This window comes from Brassica napus, chromosome C6, assembly GCF_020379485.1.
Source record: "Brassica napus cultivar Da-Ae chromosome C6, Da-Ae, whole genome shotgun sequence".
In the NCBI taxonomy this organism is placed as follows: Eukaryota; Viridiplantae; Streptophyta; class Magnoliopsida; order Brassicales; family Brassicaceae; genus Brassica; species Brassica napus.
Window position 1 is genome coordinate 20141423 of NC_063449.1, and position 14258 is coordinate 20155680.

A 14258-nucleotide genomic window follows, 5' to 3' on the forward strand; every position below is an offset into this window, starting at 1 on the left:
ATGTAATGTAATATGTATATTTAACAATTACCGGCTGGATCTATACATATATATCGTTTGTATGTGTTTCATACACATGTATTATATTATTATATGAATAAGAATGGTTTGCAAAGGAGTTTCTATTTTCATATGATATTAGTCCTTGTCTAGGACGAACCAACTAACTGTTTCAAAATCGGGTTACAAAGCGTTAATTTGGAACCGCTAGGATACCCGTTCTAGGACATTTGACCTTAAAGATATATTTAGGAATATATATGGAATTTGGGATCTGATATATTAATTTAATGGTATTTGCAATGTATATGATTTTGAATTCGATGGATTATTTAGGAGGAGCTGGGACATTTAACAGACTATTATCATTAAAAATCAATGCAACATCATGGTTTGTGGTATATCGCAGTATATGTTAAAAGATTTTTAAAAATTGATTTGGTTTCCTATGACATCAAAGTTCACTTATTTTCATTGTCAACTATCTAGAAAAAACTTCAGAATTAACCCTGTTTGAACTGAAGTAGTATAAGGATGGGTGACCTATAGTCAAAAATATTTTCGTTACTATGTGAATAAGGCCAAAACACATGGAAAGTGTCACATCCAGTCCCGCCAGTATGTGGGCTTTTTTTTATGAGATTGGACAAAAGCCCATCTTCTCTCTTCTTTTATTTCTGGCCCACATAATAAACCTTATAATTTTCACCTCTTTTCATATAAAAAGGAGGCTGCTTCTTCTGTTTTCCCAAAATGAAGAAAATACGACAGAGTTCATCAGATAGTTGACCTAACCGCCTCCTTTCTATTTCTTCTTCTAGATCTTGTTGCTGTTCTTCTTCTTCCCTTCTTCTTTCTATTCTTCTCTTCTTCTCGATATGGTCGCTATTAAAGGAGATAAGTGTAGTTTGCTGCCGTGTCGTGGTCTACTTTGAGTGTTCTCGTGCTAATTGAGATGAATCCAAGCCATTGGAGATCCACAACTAACCAATATATCTCGTTTTCTAGATCTTTCTTGTCTTCTTTCTAGATCTGGTCATCGGCGAGGTAAGGAACCCTAGTTCTCGTTTTCTCCATCTCATTTTCTCTTTTATCTTAAATCTCTCATCCCAGATCTTTTGGTGGTAGTACCAATCATTTCTCTTGTAGATCTGGTTTGATGAAAGCCTTATGTTGTAGATTTGCTTCTCCCTTCCCTTCCCTTGGCAGATCTAAGGCCAAGGTGGTAGCACCAATCATTTCTCTTGTAGATCTGGTTTCAATCTCGCTTCATAGTGGGAGCTTTTATCGGCGACATTCATACCTACGTGTTATCTATAAGCATACGCATATTTTTGATAAGTGAACTATATCACATATATACACACACACACACACACACACATATATATATATATATATTATTGTAATATGTGAATGCCTAGATCTACTCATAGGTTGTTAAAAGGAATATGGTGTATGATGATTTAGACTTGTATGTGGGTGTTTGCATTGCCTGGAAGCATATGTGGGTAGTGTATATGATATATGACATGGCTTAAGGCCTATGTGTGTTGGTGGAACGTGATGGAGGTATGTACATCTCGGGCGTTGCATCGATTCTTGTTGGATCATGTGGAGACCGTGTGAGGTTGCATGATTCATTGTTGGAGTGGACATGTGGTGTGCATGTGTGAAGTTAAGAATGTGGTAATACGGATCACGTGGAGACAACATGATTTGGTGTGCTCGTGTGAAGGTGGTGGTGCAGATGACGTGGAAACATCATGATGTGGTGTGATCGCGTTAAGGAGTAGAACTCACGGAGACCACGTGAGGTGGCGTGGTCTCATGTTTGCACCGTCGGAGTTTATCCTCGTTTCTTGTTGATTGCTCTTGATTTATTGGATGTTCTAGGTAAAGATTTTGTTATGTTGTGCGGTGAATGTTGGGTGATGATTTTGGGGCTCGTAGAGCATCCCTCATTGAGCTTTTGTTGAAATGTTCACCCTTCTTCTTCCTTTTCCTTTTCAAGGTTCGGTTCATATTGATAGGTTTTTGTCAAACGCGTCATGTAATCCTACTTTGTTAAAAACATATTGTTTCAGTCTTTGTAGCTTGAGACAAGTGTCCTGATACCGCCGACTATTTCAATTATACTGGGTTTGGTGTCATAGAAATATCATGTATTAATTGCAATATTAGTAAATAAGTCTTTCGAGCATTTGAAAAATTAAACCACCAGCAATTGCATGGAATAAGGTGAAAAGCCGAGTAAAGAGACGTGGGAAGTCCATTAGCTATAGGCGATCTGAGCTTTACAATCAAAGTTATTAGGAGTTCCGGATCATTCACGCACAGAAAACAAAATGCTATATAATAAAACAAGACACAAATAATAAAAATATAAGTACAGTTCATGTTTATAAAGACTCCTTACAAATGAGTGCAAACAACGGCATACACTATACACAAAAAATGTAAACATAGATCACAGTTATGACTATGACGCTTTACTACTGCGAAAGATCACAGTTATGTTTACAACTCAACTGAAATTCAAATGCCTTTATCAAATGGTTACTTACAATGATGAAGATAACTGAGGCCTCCGAAAATAGTCTGGAGTATTGAAAGCAAAATAGCTGCCAAAACAGCGAAAGATGATAGAACAGTCCAAGGAGAATCAAAGTGAAGGTTCTTGAACCTTGCACACTCCACATTCCATCTGTTTGAAGTGTAATTGTTAATCCCTTCAAACTCTTCTTTCAAGTAACTATTACTCATGTCGAAGGCGACATCTTTGCAAATGAATTTGAAGAATTGAGAGACGTCACTCCCATTACCAACATAGTTTTGTATGATTCCTTTCTCACTAAGATAGGTAGCATCTGCCTCGTCATTCATCAGACATCCCATGAAAACCACATAGCTGGCTATATTGTTGAAACACTTTGTAGATAACTGCTCAAAAGCAACACAGTTTAGCAAGACCGAACTGATGAATTCATCAAACACTATTGGTGGTATGTGATGTAGAGTATATGCCTAATAAGGTTATATTGGTCAATATGTAATAGCTAGGTTAGCTATGTATCACTATAAATACTGTACGTAAGTTTTCTAATGAATTATTCAGCCCACAATACTATATGGTATCAGAGCACATCCCTAGGGATCTGAAATTTTTAAGCCGCCACCCCCTTTTCAAAACTTCTTCTTCCCCAACCGCCATTCATGTCGCAGTCACCGGCTTCCTCCACTGAAACCATTGTGGTCTCTGAAACAAAGACCCTTCTCAACGTTAACATGACAAACGTTACAAAGCTTACGGCTTCGAACTTCCTGATGTGGTCTCGCCAGGTCTCAGCCTTGCTTGATGGCTATGATCTTGCGGGCTATCTCGATGGCTCTGTCATCATCCCACCAGAAACCATCAACACCGATGGTGTTCTCACAGCAAATCCGGCGTATACGATCTGGAAACGTCAGGACAAGCTCGTTTACAGCGCTTTACTTGGCGCCATCACCGTATTGATTCAACCGATACTCTCCACCACGACCACTTCCGCGCAGATTTGGGAAATACTGTCGGTTACGTACGCGAAGCCCAGCAGAGGACACGTCAAACAACTCCGGGAGCAGATCAAACATTGGGAGAAAGGTACCAAAACCATTGATGAGTATGTACAAGGTTTCACTACCCGATTTGATCAAGTTGCGTTACTGGGAAAACCTTATGATCTGGAGGATCAAATTGAACATATCTTGGAGGGCTTAACCGAGGAGTACAAGCAACTTGTAGATCAAATCGAAAGTCGTGACTCCACTCCCACCGTTGCTGAACTTCACGAGAAACTCGTAAACTATGAAGCTAAACTCCAAAGCAAGACCACTCCCACCGTACCGATCACTGCTAATGCTGCCTCGCACCGTTCATCCTCTGGCCACAGCAACAATCGCAACAACTCCAATGGCAACCGCAACACTCAATCGTGGCAAACCAACAGTAGCTTTCCTCGCTCCGATCAGCCAACTCGTGGCTATCAAGGCCGTTGCCAGCTTTGTGGGGTTCACGGTCACAGTGCACGTCGATGCTCCCAACTCCAGAGCTCACAAAATCAGTTCAACCCCACTACGCGCAACTCCTCTCCTCTGCCTCACTTCTGGTAGCCGAGAGCTAACTTTGCCGCTGCTCAACAATACAATCCAAAAAATTGGATCTTGAACAGTGGAGCCACGCACCATCTCACCACTGACCTCAACAACTTAGCGCTGCATCAGCCCTATACCGGAGGCGAAGAGGTCACTATTGCAGACGGCTCCGGTCTCCCCATCTCGCAAACTGGTTCTACTTATCTCAAAACGCCCTCAAATTCTTTCACCTTGAATGATGTTTTATATGTTCCTAATTTACACAAGAATCTTATTTCTGTTTACCGCTTATGCAATACTAATAATGTGTCCATTGAATTCTTTCCTGCACACTTTCAGGTGAAGGATCTCAGCACGGGGGACAGATTACTCCAAGGCAGAACTAGAGATGAGTTATACAAACCAAAACATCATTTCCCTCTTTGCTTCACCATCACCAAAAACAACCTACTCTTCTTGGCACTCAAGATTGGGCCACCCTTCTTTACCTATTTTGCAAACTCTTGTTTTTAAGTTTTCTTTGCCTTTGTCTTCTTCAGAAAAACAAAACCCATGTTCTCATTGTTTCATTAATAAAAGTCATAAACTTCCGTTTTATACGAACTCTATCACATCCACACAACCGCTTCAATACATCTATACAGACGTGTGGAGTTCGCCTATCATATCCTTCGATCAGTACAAGTACTACTTGGTCTTGGTCGACCACTATACACGTTGCACATGGTGTTATCCGCTGAAGCAAAAGTCACAGGTCCGAGAAACATTCATCGCGTTCAAAGCCTTGGTTGAGGTTCATTTTGCCAGCAAGATAAGAAACCTCTTCTCTGATAATGGTGGCGAGTTCGTGGCGCTAAGGAGATTTCTCTCCGAACATGGCATCTCCCACTTCACATCATCGCCTCATACACCCGAACACAACGGGATCGCCGAGCGCAAGCATCGCCATATAGTTGAAACAGGGTTAACTCTTCTTCATCAAGCATCACTCCCGACCAAATATTGGACCTATGCCTTTGCTGCCGCGGTGTATCTCATCAACCGCTTACCCTCTCAAGTTACAGATGCGATCTCACCATACGCCAAGCTTTTTGGACGACCTCCTAACTACTTGAAGCTGCGAGTCTTCGGGTGCCTTTGTTTCCCGTGGCTCAGACCGTATAATACTCACAAGCTTCAAACTCGATCACTGCCGTGTATCTTCATGGGGTATTCACTCACACAGAGTGCCTACACGTGTCTCCATCTACCTACTGGCCGACTTTATGTCTCGCGCCACGTTCAGTTTGGGGAGAATCAGTTTCCTTACGCTGCTCCTAAATCCTCCCCGGCTCCTGTAGTGGAACCATCTCAACCGTCGTTCTCACCACCCACCTTGGTTCCTCTCGACCCGACATCACTCGTATAACCCACCTCTCTGCCTCCCCCGAGCGGAAGTCCTCACCTGCAACATCAACAAGCTCCGTTGCCCACTGGTTCTGCCCCTGCAGAATCGGGTAACGAGCCTGGTGCGGGAATTGATTCAATGGCTACATCATCAAGTACTTCTCCGCGGTCTTCAGCAGGTAATTCTTCAAACCCTCTACCACCTGTTCCTGAAACCCAGCCAGTAAACACTACCGCTACTGCCTCCACCATTCCTGAAACCACCTCTGTTGAACCCACTAAAATTCTCGACAATCATCATCCCATGCAAACCCGAGCCAAAAACATGATCACCAAACCTACTAAAAAGCTTACCCTTGTAGCCACTACTTCACAACTCAAACCCACCATTCCTACGACCCTGAATCAGGCTATGCGAGATGAAAACTGGAAGCGCTCAATGAGTGCCGAGTATGATGCTCAAATTGCTAATAAAACATTTGAACTTGTTCCCTGCGAACGAGATCAACATGTTATTGATACGAGATGGGTTCACACTATTAAATTTTTTCCTAGTGGTGATGTTGACAGGTACAAATCTCGCTGGGTTGCTTGAGGATATACGCAAGAGTATGGCATTGACTATGCGGAGACGTTTAGCCCGGTGGTCAAGTCTATCAGGATTCGTCTAGTCCTTCATCTTGCGGTCACTCGGTCTTGGCCAATCAAACAGCTCGATGTCAACAATGCCTTTCTACAGGGAACACTTTCAGACGAGGTATATGTCACGCAACCTCCGGGTTTTGTGGATCCAGATCGTTCTCATCATGTGTGTCGTCTCCGGAAGGCTCTCTATGGTCTCAAACAAGCCCCCCGGGCTTGGTACCAAGAGCTCAAGACGTTCCTATGTCAGATGAGATGCACTAACTCTACTGCGGACACATCGGTGTTCATCTACAAAACAGAATCAACATCATCTACATTCTTGTCTACATCGATGATATTATCGTCACTGGTAGTAGTTCCCAGCTTGTCTCTGCTTGCATACATGTTCTGTCCCAGCGATTTTCCTTGAAGAAACCGAGACTTGACCTACTTCTTAGGCCTTGAGGTCACACGCACGTCAAATGGACTTCACATAATGCAACGGAAGTACATTATTGACCTGCTCGCCAAAGTGAATATGCAGGAAGCTCAGCATGTTTCCACGCCTCTCGCAACCTCTCCGAAGCTCTCGCTTACCTCTGGTCAAGTGCTCGACAATCCGAAGGAGTATCACATGGTGATCGGTAGTCTGAAATACTTGGCTTTTACACAACCAGACATGCACCGTCCCACGGATGAACACTGGAAGGCCGCAAAACGCATTCTCCGATATCTTGCTGGTACTCTCTCATATGGTATCTACATACGGAAACACTCTCCTCACACAGTGCATGCGTATTCGGATGCGGACTGGGATGGAGACAGCGACGACTATGTCTCCACCAATGCATTCATTGTCTATATGGGTTCTACGCCGATAGCATGGTCTTCTCGCAAGCAGACTGGAGTCGCGCGTTCCTCCACAGAAGCGGAGTATCTATCGGTGGCAAACACAGCAGCTGAGCTGCATTGGGTTTGTTCTCTCCTTACTGAGCTTGGAGTTACTCTCACCAACACTCCGACCATATATTGTGATAATGTGGGCGCGACGTATCTTAGCGCCAACCCTGTGTTCCACTCTAGGATGAAGCATCTAGCACTTGATTTCCATTTTGTTCGTGGCAATGTTCAGTCTGGCGCTATCCGCGTTTCGCATGTCTCCACTAAAGATCAACTTGCCGATGCCCTTACGAAGCCGTTACCACGAGCAAGATTCAAAGAACTTATGGACAAGATTGGTGTGAGCAAACTCCCTCCATCTTGAGGGAGAGTGTAGAGTATATGCCTAATAAGGTTATATTGGTCAAAATGTAATAGCTAGGTTAGCTATGTATCACTATAAATACTGTACGTAAGTTATCTAATGAATTATTCAGTCCACAATACTATATGTGAAGCTCATTTCCGTTTAGTTTTATATCCAGTATTGTTTCTTCCCGCGAGCTTCTTCTCGGGACATTGGTAGAAGCCTTGAATTTTATTCCCTGGAGGCGAAGTCTATTTGCTGAAAGGATCAGTCTCGAATCATCATAATGAGAATTTGATGGTGCTTTCTCAGGACTCTGAGAAGTACCATTTATGAAGTTCTTACGAATCAGATCAAGCAAATGTTCTGCTTCAAAGTTCTGTGATTTTGTTTTCTCAGCCACTGAAAGGTTAAAGAACTTGAATGCAAGTGTCTCCAGATTTACATTTTTAGATATGTTTGATTCTTTCAAAAGTGTGTTGAGAAGAATTAAAGGAACCTGATTTTCCAAAAGCAAAAGATCACTCCGGATGGTGGAGAGGATCCATGGCGTTGTCAGAATCCGATCATTTTGGTGACTTCTTACTTGAAGGAACGTGTCTTGATATGAAGAAGAACAACATAAGAATGAAACAACCATCGAGGAGCATCATTTTTAGGAATTCCGGTTTTATAACTACTAGCTTCTCAGAGTAAGAGTTCCGGATAGCTGTCTCCATTTGCAATATTTTTCTGCCCAAAGTGTTCGTATCGACACCATCTTTTGCCTCACCAAGGAAGAGTTTCAAATAACGATGTTTATGCTCCTCGAGCATTTGGAGATGCTCTTTCCCGTGATCGTAAGGACCTATTGACACTATCTCAGGCTCATAGCCCTTCTGATGGTTCTTCTTCAGGCTTTGGGGAATCTTGAATATGCTACACGAACCTTCCCCTTTTCTTTGAAACTTCGGAGATTCTGCACCAATATGAATGAGCATATTCATCTTTGCTAAAATTTCTGCAAACTTCTCATCATCATCTTGGTAACTTTTGGCTTCCTTGAACTATTAGCATTTTCAACATCTTTATTGGTGCTTTCAGCTTTCTCAATATCTTGTTCAGTAATTCCTTGGATCATGTCTCCCCTCCCGAATAGAATTCTCAAAATCTTGTTCGTTTATTAAGAGTCTTATTAAAATGAGCTTTAGAAGTTTTTTAGGGAACAAAGGAAGGAAACTGAGAGGTGAAGACTGTGAAGTGAATGCATAGAACGAGATAGAGAAAAAGGAAGAGTCTTTCAGGTTTAGAAATTACCACGAAGCACCAAGTTTGTACTGGGAGTGATGATAGACACTATAATTTTAGGTGGGAGAATAACTTCTTAGAGGTCATCTGCTATTTGGTTAGTTGGGAGTATTTGGGCTTGGGAGAGTTAAGAGGTGGGTCATGATTAAAACAAAAGTTGTTGTAGCAAAATTGCAATCATAATATTTTTGAGAACAAAATTTAAGTGGACGTTATAATTTGACTGGCCGAAAAAGTGACATGACAAAGATGACTTGTATTGATAAGTCAAATATGACGTCAAAATCACCAAGGATTCGTCCTCAAGGACATGCTAACATGCCATTTGGGAGGTCAGCTAACGAAATCCTTTTTCATTTAAATAAAGAGTAACCCAATTTCAATTCAGTTTTATTGAGATAAGCTTCAAACAACTTGAGAATCAAGTTATCTATTTCCTACCAAGTTATGGATTAGGAAATAGGAAAATCCTTGGTATTTAGGAATTATCTAAATATCATATATTTAATGTGTTTAGGACTTTAGATATTTATATATATATATATATATATGTAGATACCAAAGTGTGGTATCACATAAGAGTTTGAGATTGAGACTTGAGAACTTAGTTTTGAGTGAGTTTTTCTAAGGCAATAAAGAAGAGTTATTTCTTTGAGATCAAGTTACGTTCGATCCTTAAGTTCTACATTTGGTATCAGAACTTTAGGACGAGATGGGAGATATCATCGTTGCAACCGGGACGACGAAAGACAGTGGAGGATCCTCTACAATAAAGTGTCCGATGTTGAGCTCCACAAACTATGTCATTTGGGCTATCAGGATGAAGCTTGCGTTACAGATACACAAAGCTTGGGAGATCGTGGAAGGTGAAGAAACAACTGAGGGAGACAAAAATTGCATGGCCAAAGCTTTATTATTCCAATCTATACCGGAAAGTCTTATTCTTCAAGTTGGAGAACTCGATACAGCAAAAAAGGTATGAGAAGCGATTAAGACAAGGCATGTAGGGACAGAAAGAAAGAAGCTAGGTTACAAACCATAATGAATGAGTTCGATCGAATCAAGATGAAGGATAATGAAACCATTGATGAGTTTGGAGGAAAGCTTACTAAGATTTCGTCAAAATCCTCGGCACTAGGAATAAGCATCGAAGAACCTAAACTTGTCAAGAAGTTCCTATCAAGCCTTCCTCGTAAAAAATACATCCACATTGTAGCGTCCCTCGAGCAAGTATTAGACCTAAATAATACAAGTTATGAGGATATCATAGGTCGTTTGAAAGCTTATGAGGAACGTGTACGAGAGAATGAGGAACCACAGAAAGATCAGACCAAACTCATGTACACAAACAATGAGGCTCCAAACCAAGAGTATCAGAGAGATTAAAACAATAACAGAGGACGAGGAGGACGTTCTTGGAATAACAGAGGACGCGGAAGAGGTCGCAATATGTGGAGAGATCCAACAAATATCACGTGCTATCGTTGCGACAAGATATGACACAACGCGACGGATTTCCCTGATCGATTGTTGAAGCTACAGGAAGCTCAAGAGAATACCAATAGTGAGACACATGATACGGATGAGCTTATGATGCACGAGGTGGTGTATCTAAACGAGAAGAGCTGTCTACCAGACAAATACAGATAATGGGGCAAGTAATCATATGACAGGAGACAAGAGATATTTTTCTGAGTTGGATAGTTCAGTCACGGGAAAAGTGAGATTCGGGGATGACTCACGCATCGATATAAAGGGAAAGGGCGCCATATCTTTCATAGATATGAACGGAGAGCCAAGGAAGATGATCAACGTCTACTACATTCCGGAGTTGAGAAGCAACATCATTAGTCTCGGACAAGCAACAGAGTCCAGATGTGATATAAGGCTACGAGGAGAGAATCTAACAATGCGTGATCAACACGGCAAGTTGCTTGTCAAGAAACAGAGATCACAAAATCGACTTTATAAGGTACGAATGGGACTCATGGCGCAGCTAAACTTAGCATCTATCAGTAAATCAAATAGATGGCATGCAAGACTCGGGCAAGTTAATCACAACACGATGAAGACGATGATACAGAGAGAGCTAGTCAGTGGAATGCCGAATGTTAATGTCGAGAAAGAGATATGCCCTTCTTGTCTGTTGGGAAAACAAGCGAGAGGCTCATTCCCTCAATCAACTACGTTTCGAGCCTCGAAAGTATTACAGCTGATACATGGAGACCTCTGCGGCCATATAACACCTAATACACCAGCCGGAAACAAGTGTATTTTTGTGCTCATTGACGATCACTCGAGATATATGTGGAAAGTTTTTCTCAAAAAGAAAAGTGATGCATTCCAGAAGTTCAAGAAGATGAAGAGTATGGTGGAACAAGAGACGAAGGAAAAGATATTGATGCTCAGAACAGATAGAGGAGGAGAATTTGTGTCCAATGAATTCAATGCATTCTGCGAAGACTCGGGTATAAAGCGACATCTCACAGCTCCATACAGCCCACAACAAAACGGGGTGGTGGAGCACTACAAGAAAACAACGACATACTGAGGGAAAAAATCGTCGGTATGTCGTTGGAATAACGTTATTCCGACGACATACCGACGAAACAAGTCCTCGGAAAAAACTCCTCGAAAATTCATTTTTCCTCGGAATTTCCTCGGAAATTTCCGACGGAATTCCGAGGAAACAAATTTCCGAGGAAACTCCGAGGACCACCAGTTCGTCGGAAAGCTCCTCGGAATATACCGAGGGAGAACTTCCTCGGGATATTTCGATGGATTTTCCGATGGTCCAATCCTCAGAAATTCCGACGAAATGTTCCTCAGAATTTTCATCGGGAATTTCCGAGAAACGGAGCCGTCGGAAAATTCCGAGGAACGAGTCCCTCGGTATATTCCGAGGAATGAGTCCCTCGGTATATTCCGAGGAACATGTCCCTCGGTATATTCCGAGAGTTCATTTCCTCGGAATTTAAAAAAAAATTATTTTTTTTAAGAAAATAAAATTTTTGAAATTTAAATTTGAAAATATAAAATTAAAATTCAAATTGAAAACATATTAGATAATATTCAAAGTTGTACAAATAAAAATAAAACATTCCGATTTTTGAAAAAAAAAAACTACGGGTCTGGGACGTTCGGGAACACCTCGTTCGGGTACATCCTCTGCATCATCTTCATCATTTGCTGGTTCAGCCTCCTCTGTGCCTCATAGCCCGCCTGTTGAGCCGCCATCTGGGTCTCCAACAAAGATATGCGATCATCCTTGTCCTTCAACTGAGCCGTAAGTACTTCTGGATCAACAAAGGGCGGTGGTGCAGAAGAAGGAGGAACCGACCGGGTGCGACGACCCAAACCGACCAAACGTCCATTCTTCTTTGGAACCGACTGAAATAGAAAATAGTCAAATTTAAATCAAGAAATAAATGAATTGAACTTTCAAAAAAAGAACTTACGGATTCAACGATTTCGTTGATTCGAAACCGGGACAAGTTGGTCGAAGCCGTCGAATCGTCATCCTCGGTTTGAAGCTGAGACACTTCGTCTTGCACCTGAGTTTGGACCAGGCTGACCACTTCCCTCACAAGACCGTCATCAATCTGGCCGGTCTTCTTGTTGGTATACGCCCTCTTCATTAGGGCGAGATCATCAACCGGCTCGCCATCATTTTCTTCCGCCTTGAAAAAAACATAAATTAAAGAAACATTAGAAATTAGAAGAAATGCACAAAAAATAAAATTTCAAAACTTAAATAATTGAAGAAAAAGCGACTGAACTTACCATGCGATCTCCCAGAGAGGCAATAGATTGGGCACCCAAGTTATGCTTGAAGACGCCCTTCCCATTACGGTCGCTCCTGCGGGTTGTGGAGTTGGTGGAAGAAGTTTCTTTCGTCTCTTCCTTATCCCAATGTGCACACAACTCCGTCCAGACCGTGTTGTTTATCGACTTTGGGACCTTTTAATAAAAAAAAAAGTTTAATAAATAAAAAAATAGTTTAATAAATTAAAAAATTGTTTAATAAATTAAAAACCAACCTTGTCGATTTCTCACTTCTTCTTCCACTCGTGGATCTGCTTCCCATAGTTGTCCATAAGTTTATGGACGAAGTGGTGATAGATAAAGAACGTCTCATCGGAATTCCAGTTGAATTCTTGCTGAAAAAAAAACACAATTAGTAGAAAATTTATATTAAAAATTAAAAATATGAGTAAAAAATTAGAATACTTACCGCAAACTGCCGAAACCACAGATGCTCACGACCGGGCTGTCGAACCAACTCCGCAACACTCATCACTCCCGGAGGACCCGGAGGAGCAGGAGCGGGAGCGAGAGGAGCAGGAGCGAGAGGAGCAGGAGCGAGAGGAGCAGGAGCGGGTGCAGCAGAGGGAGATGTATGGTAGGAGCTGTGGGGCGAAGGAGAATCCTGAAAATGGCTGGAATCCCGAGACTGGCTCCCCGTACCACCACGACCACGACTCTGTCGAGGCCGGGTCTGATCATCATGAGACCTGTAAATTAAAAAAAAAATATTTAATAAATATAGAAATATATAAATTAATTTTTTTTTTTAAATCCCAAATAATAGTTTTTAATCACAAAAAAGTTTTATAGATATTAAAAATGTTTAATAAATATATAAAAATAGTTCTAATAAACAAAAAATAGTTTTAATAAATAAAAAATAGTTTAATAATTACAAAAAATAGTTTTAATAATATTAAAAATGTTTAATAAATATAGAAATTTATATAATATATATATATATATATTTTTTTTTTAAATCCCAAATAATAGTTTTTAATCACAAAAAAGTTTTATAGATATTAAAAATGTTTAATAAATATATAAAAATAGTTCTAATAAACAAAAAATAGTTTTAATAAATAAAAAATATTTTAATAATTACAAAAAATAGTTTAAATAATATTAAAAATGTTTAATAAATATAGAAATTTATATTTTATATATATATATATATATATATATATATATATATATATATATATATATTTTAAATCCCAAATAATAGTTTTTAATCACAAAAAAAGTTTTATAGATATTAAAAATGTTTCGTAAAATCCAAAAATCGAATTTATATACAAAAAACGTTTTGTAAAATTCAAAAAATCGAATTTATATAAAAAAATCATTTTGTAAATTACAAAAATTGAATTTATACACAAAAATCGAATTTATATACAAAAATCGAATTTGTATACAAAAATCGATTTTATAAATACAAAAAAAATAAAAACTTTATAAGAAAATTCTAAATCAATTCAACAAAACAAATTATTAAACCAAATCACAATTCTAAACCTATTATACAACCAAATCACAATCCTAACGAATCACCCTAACAAAAATCTATCAAATCTACACAAAAACCTAACAAATAGAACCTAAGAGAGTGGGATAGGGTCCTTACATGATTTGTGTAGGTTTAGAGAGGATTCGCCGGAGATATCGTCGGAGAGAAGGGGGAGATCGCCAGAGAGGAGCCGGAGAGGAAGAAGAGAGAAATGAGGAAGAAGAAGCGGCTCGTGGTTATAAAACCTAGGGTCCGACGGATAGT

General features: G+C 40.2%; 1 protein-coding gene across 1 annotated transcript; it reads right to left on the bottom strand.

Annotated features, from left to right (window-relative positions):
• Positions 1 to 7858: 7858 nt before the first annotated feature.
• LOC106437961 (UPF0481 protein At3g47200) lies at positions 7859 to 8978 on the bottom strand. Its single transcript, XM_048759723.1, is given in 3 exon segments — positions 7859 to 7921; positions 7923 to 7931; positions 7963 to 8978. Coding segments are annotated over 3 exon segments (486 nt in total). The 5' UTR covers positions 8377 to 8978.
• Positions 8979 to 14258: the final 5280 nt, after the last annotated feature.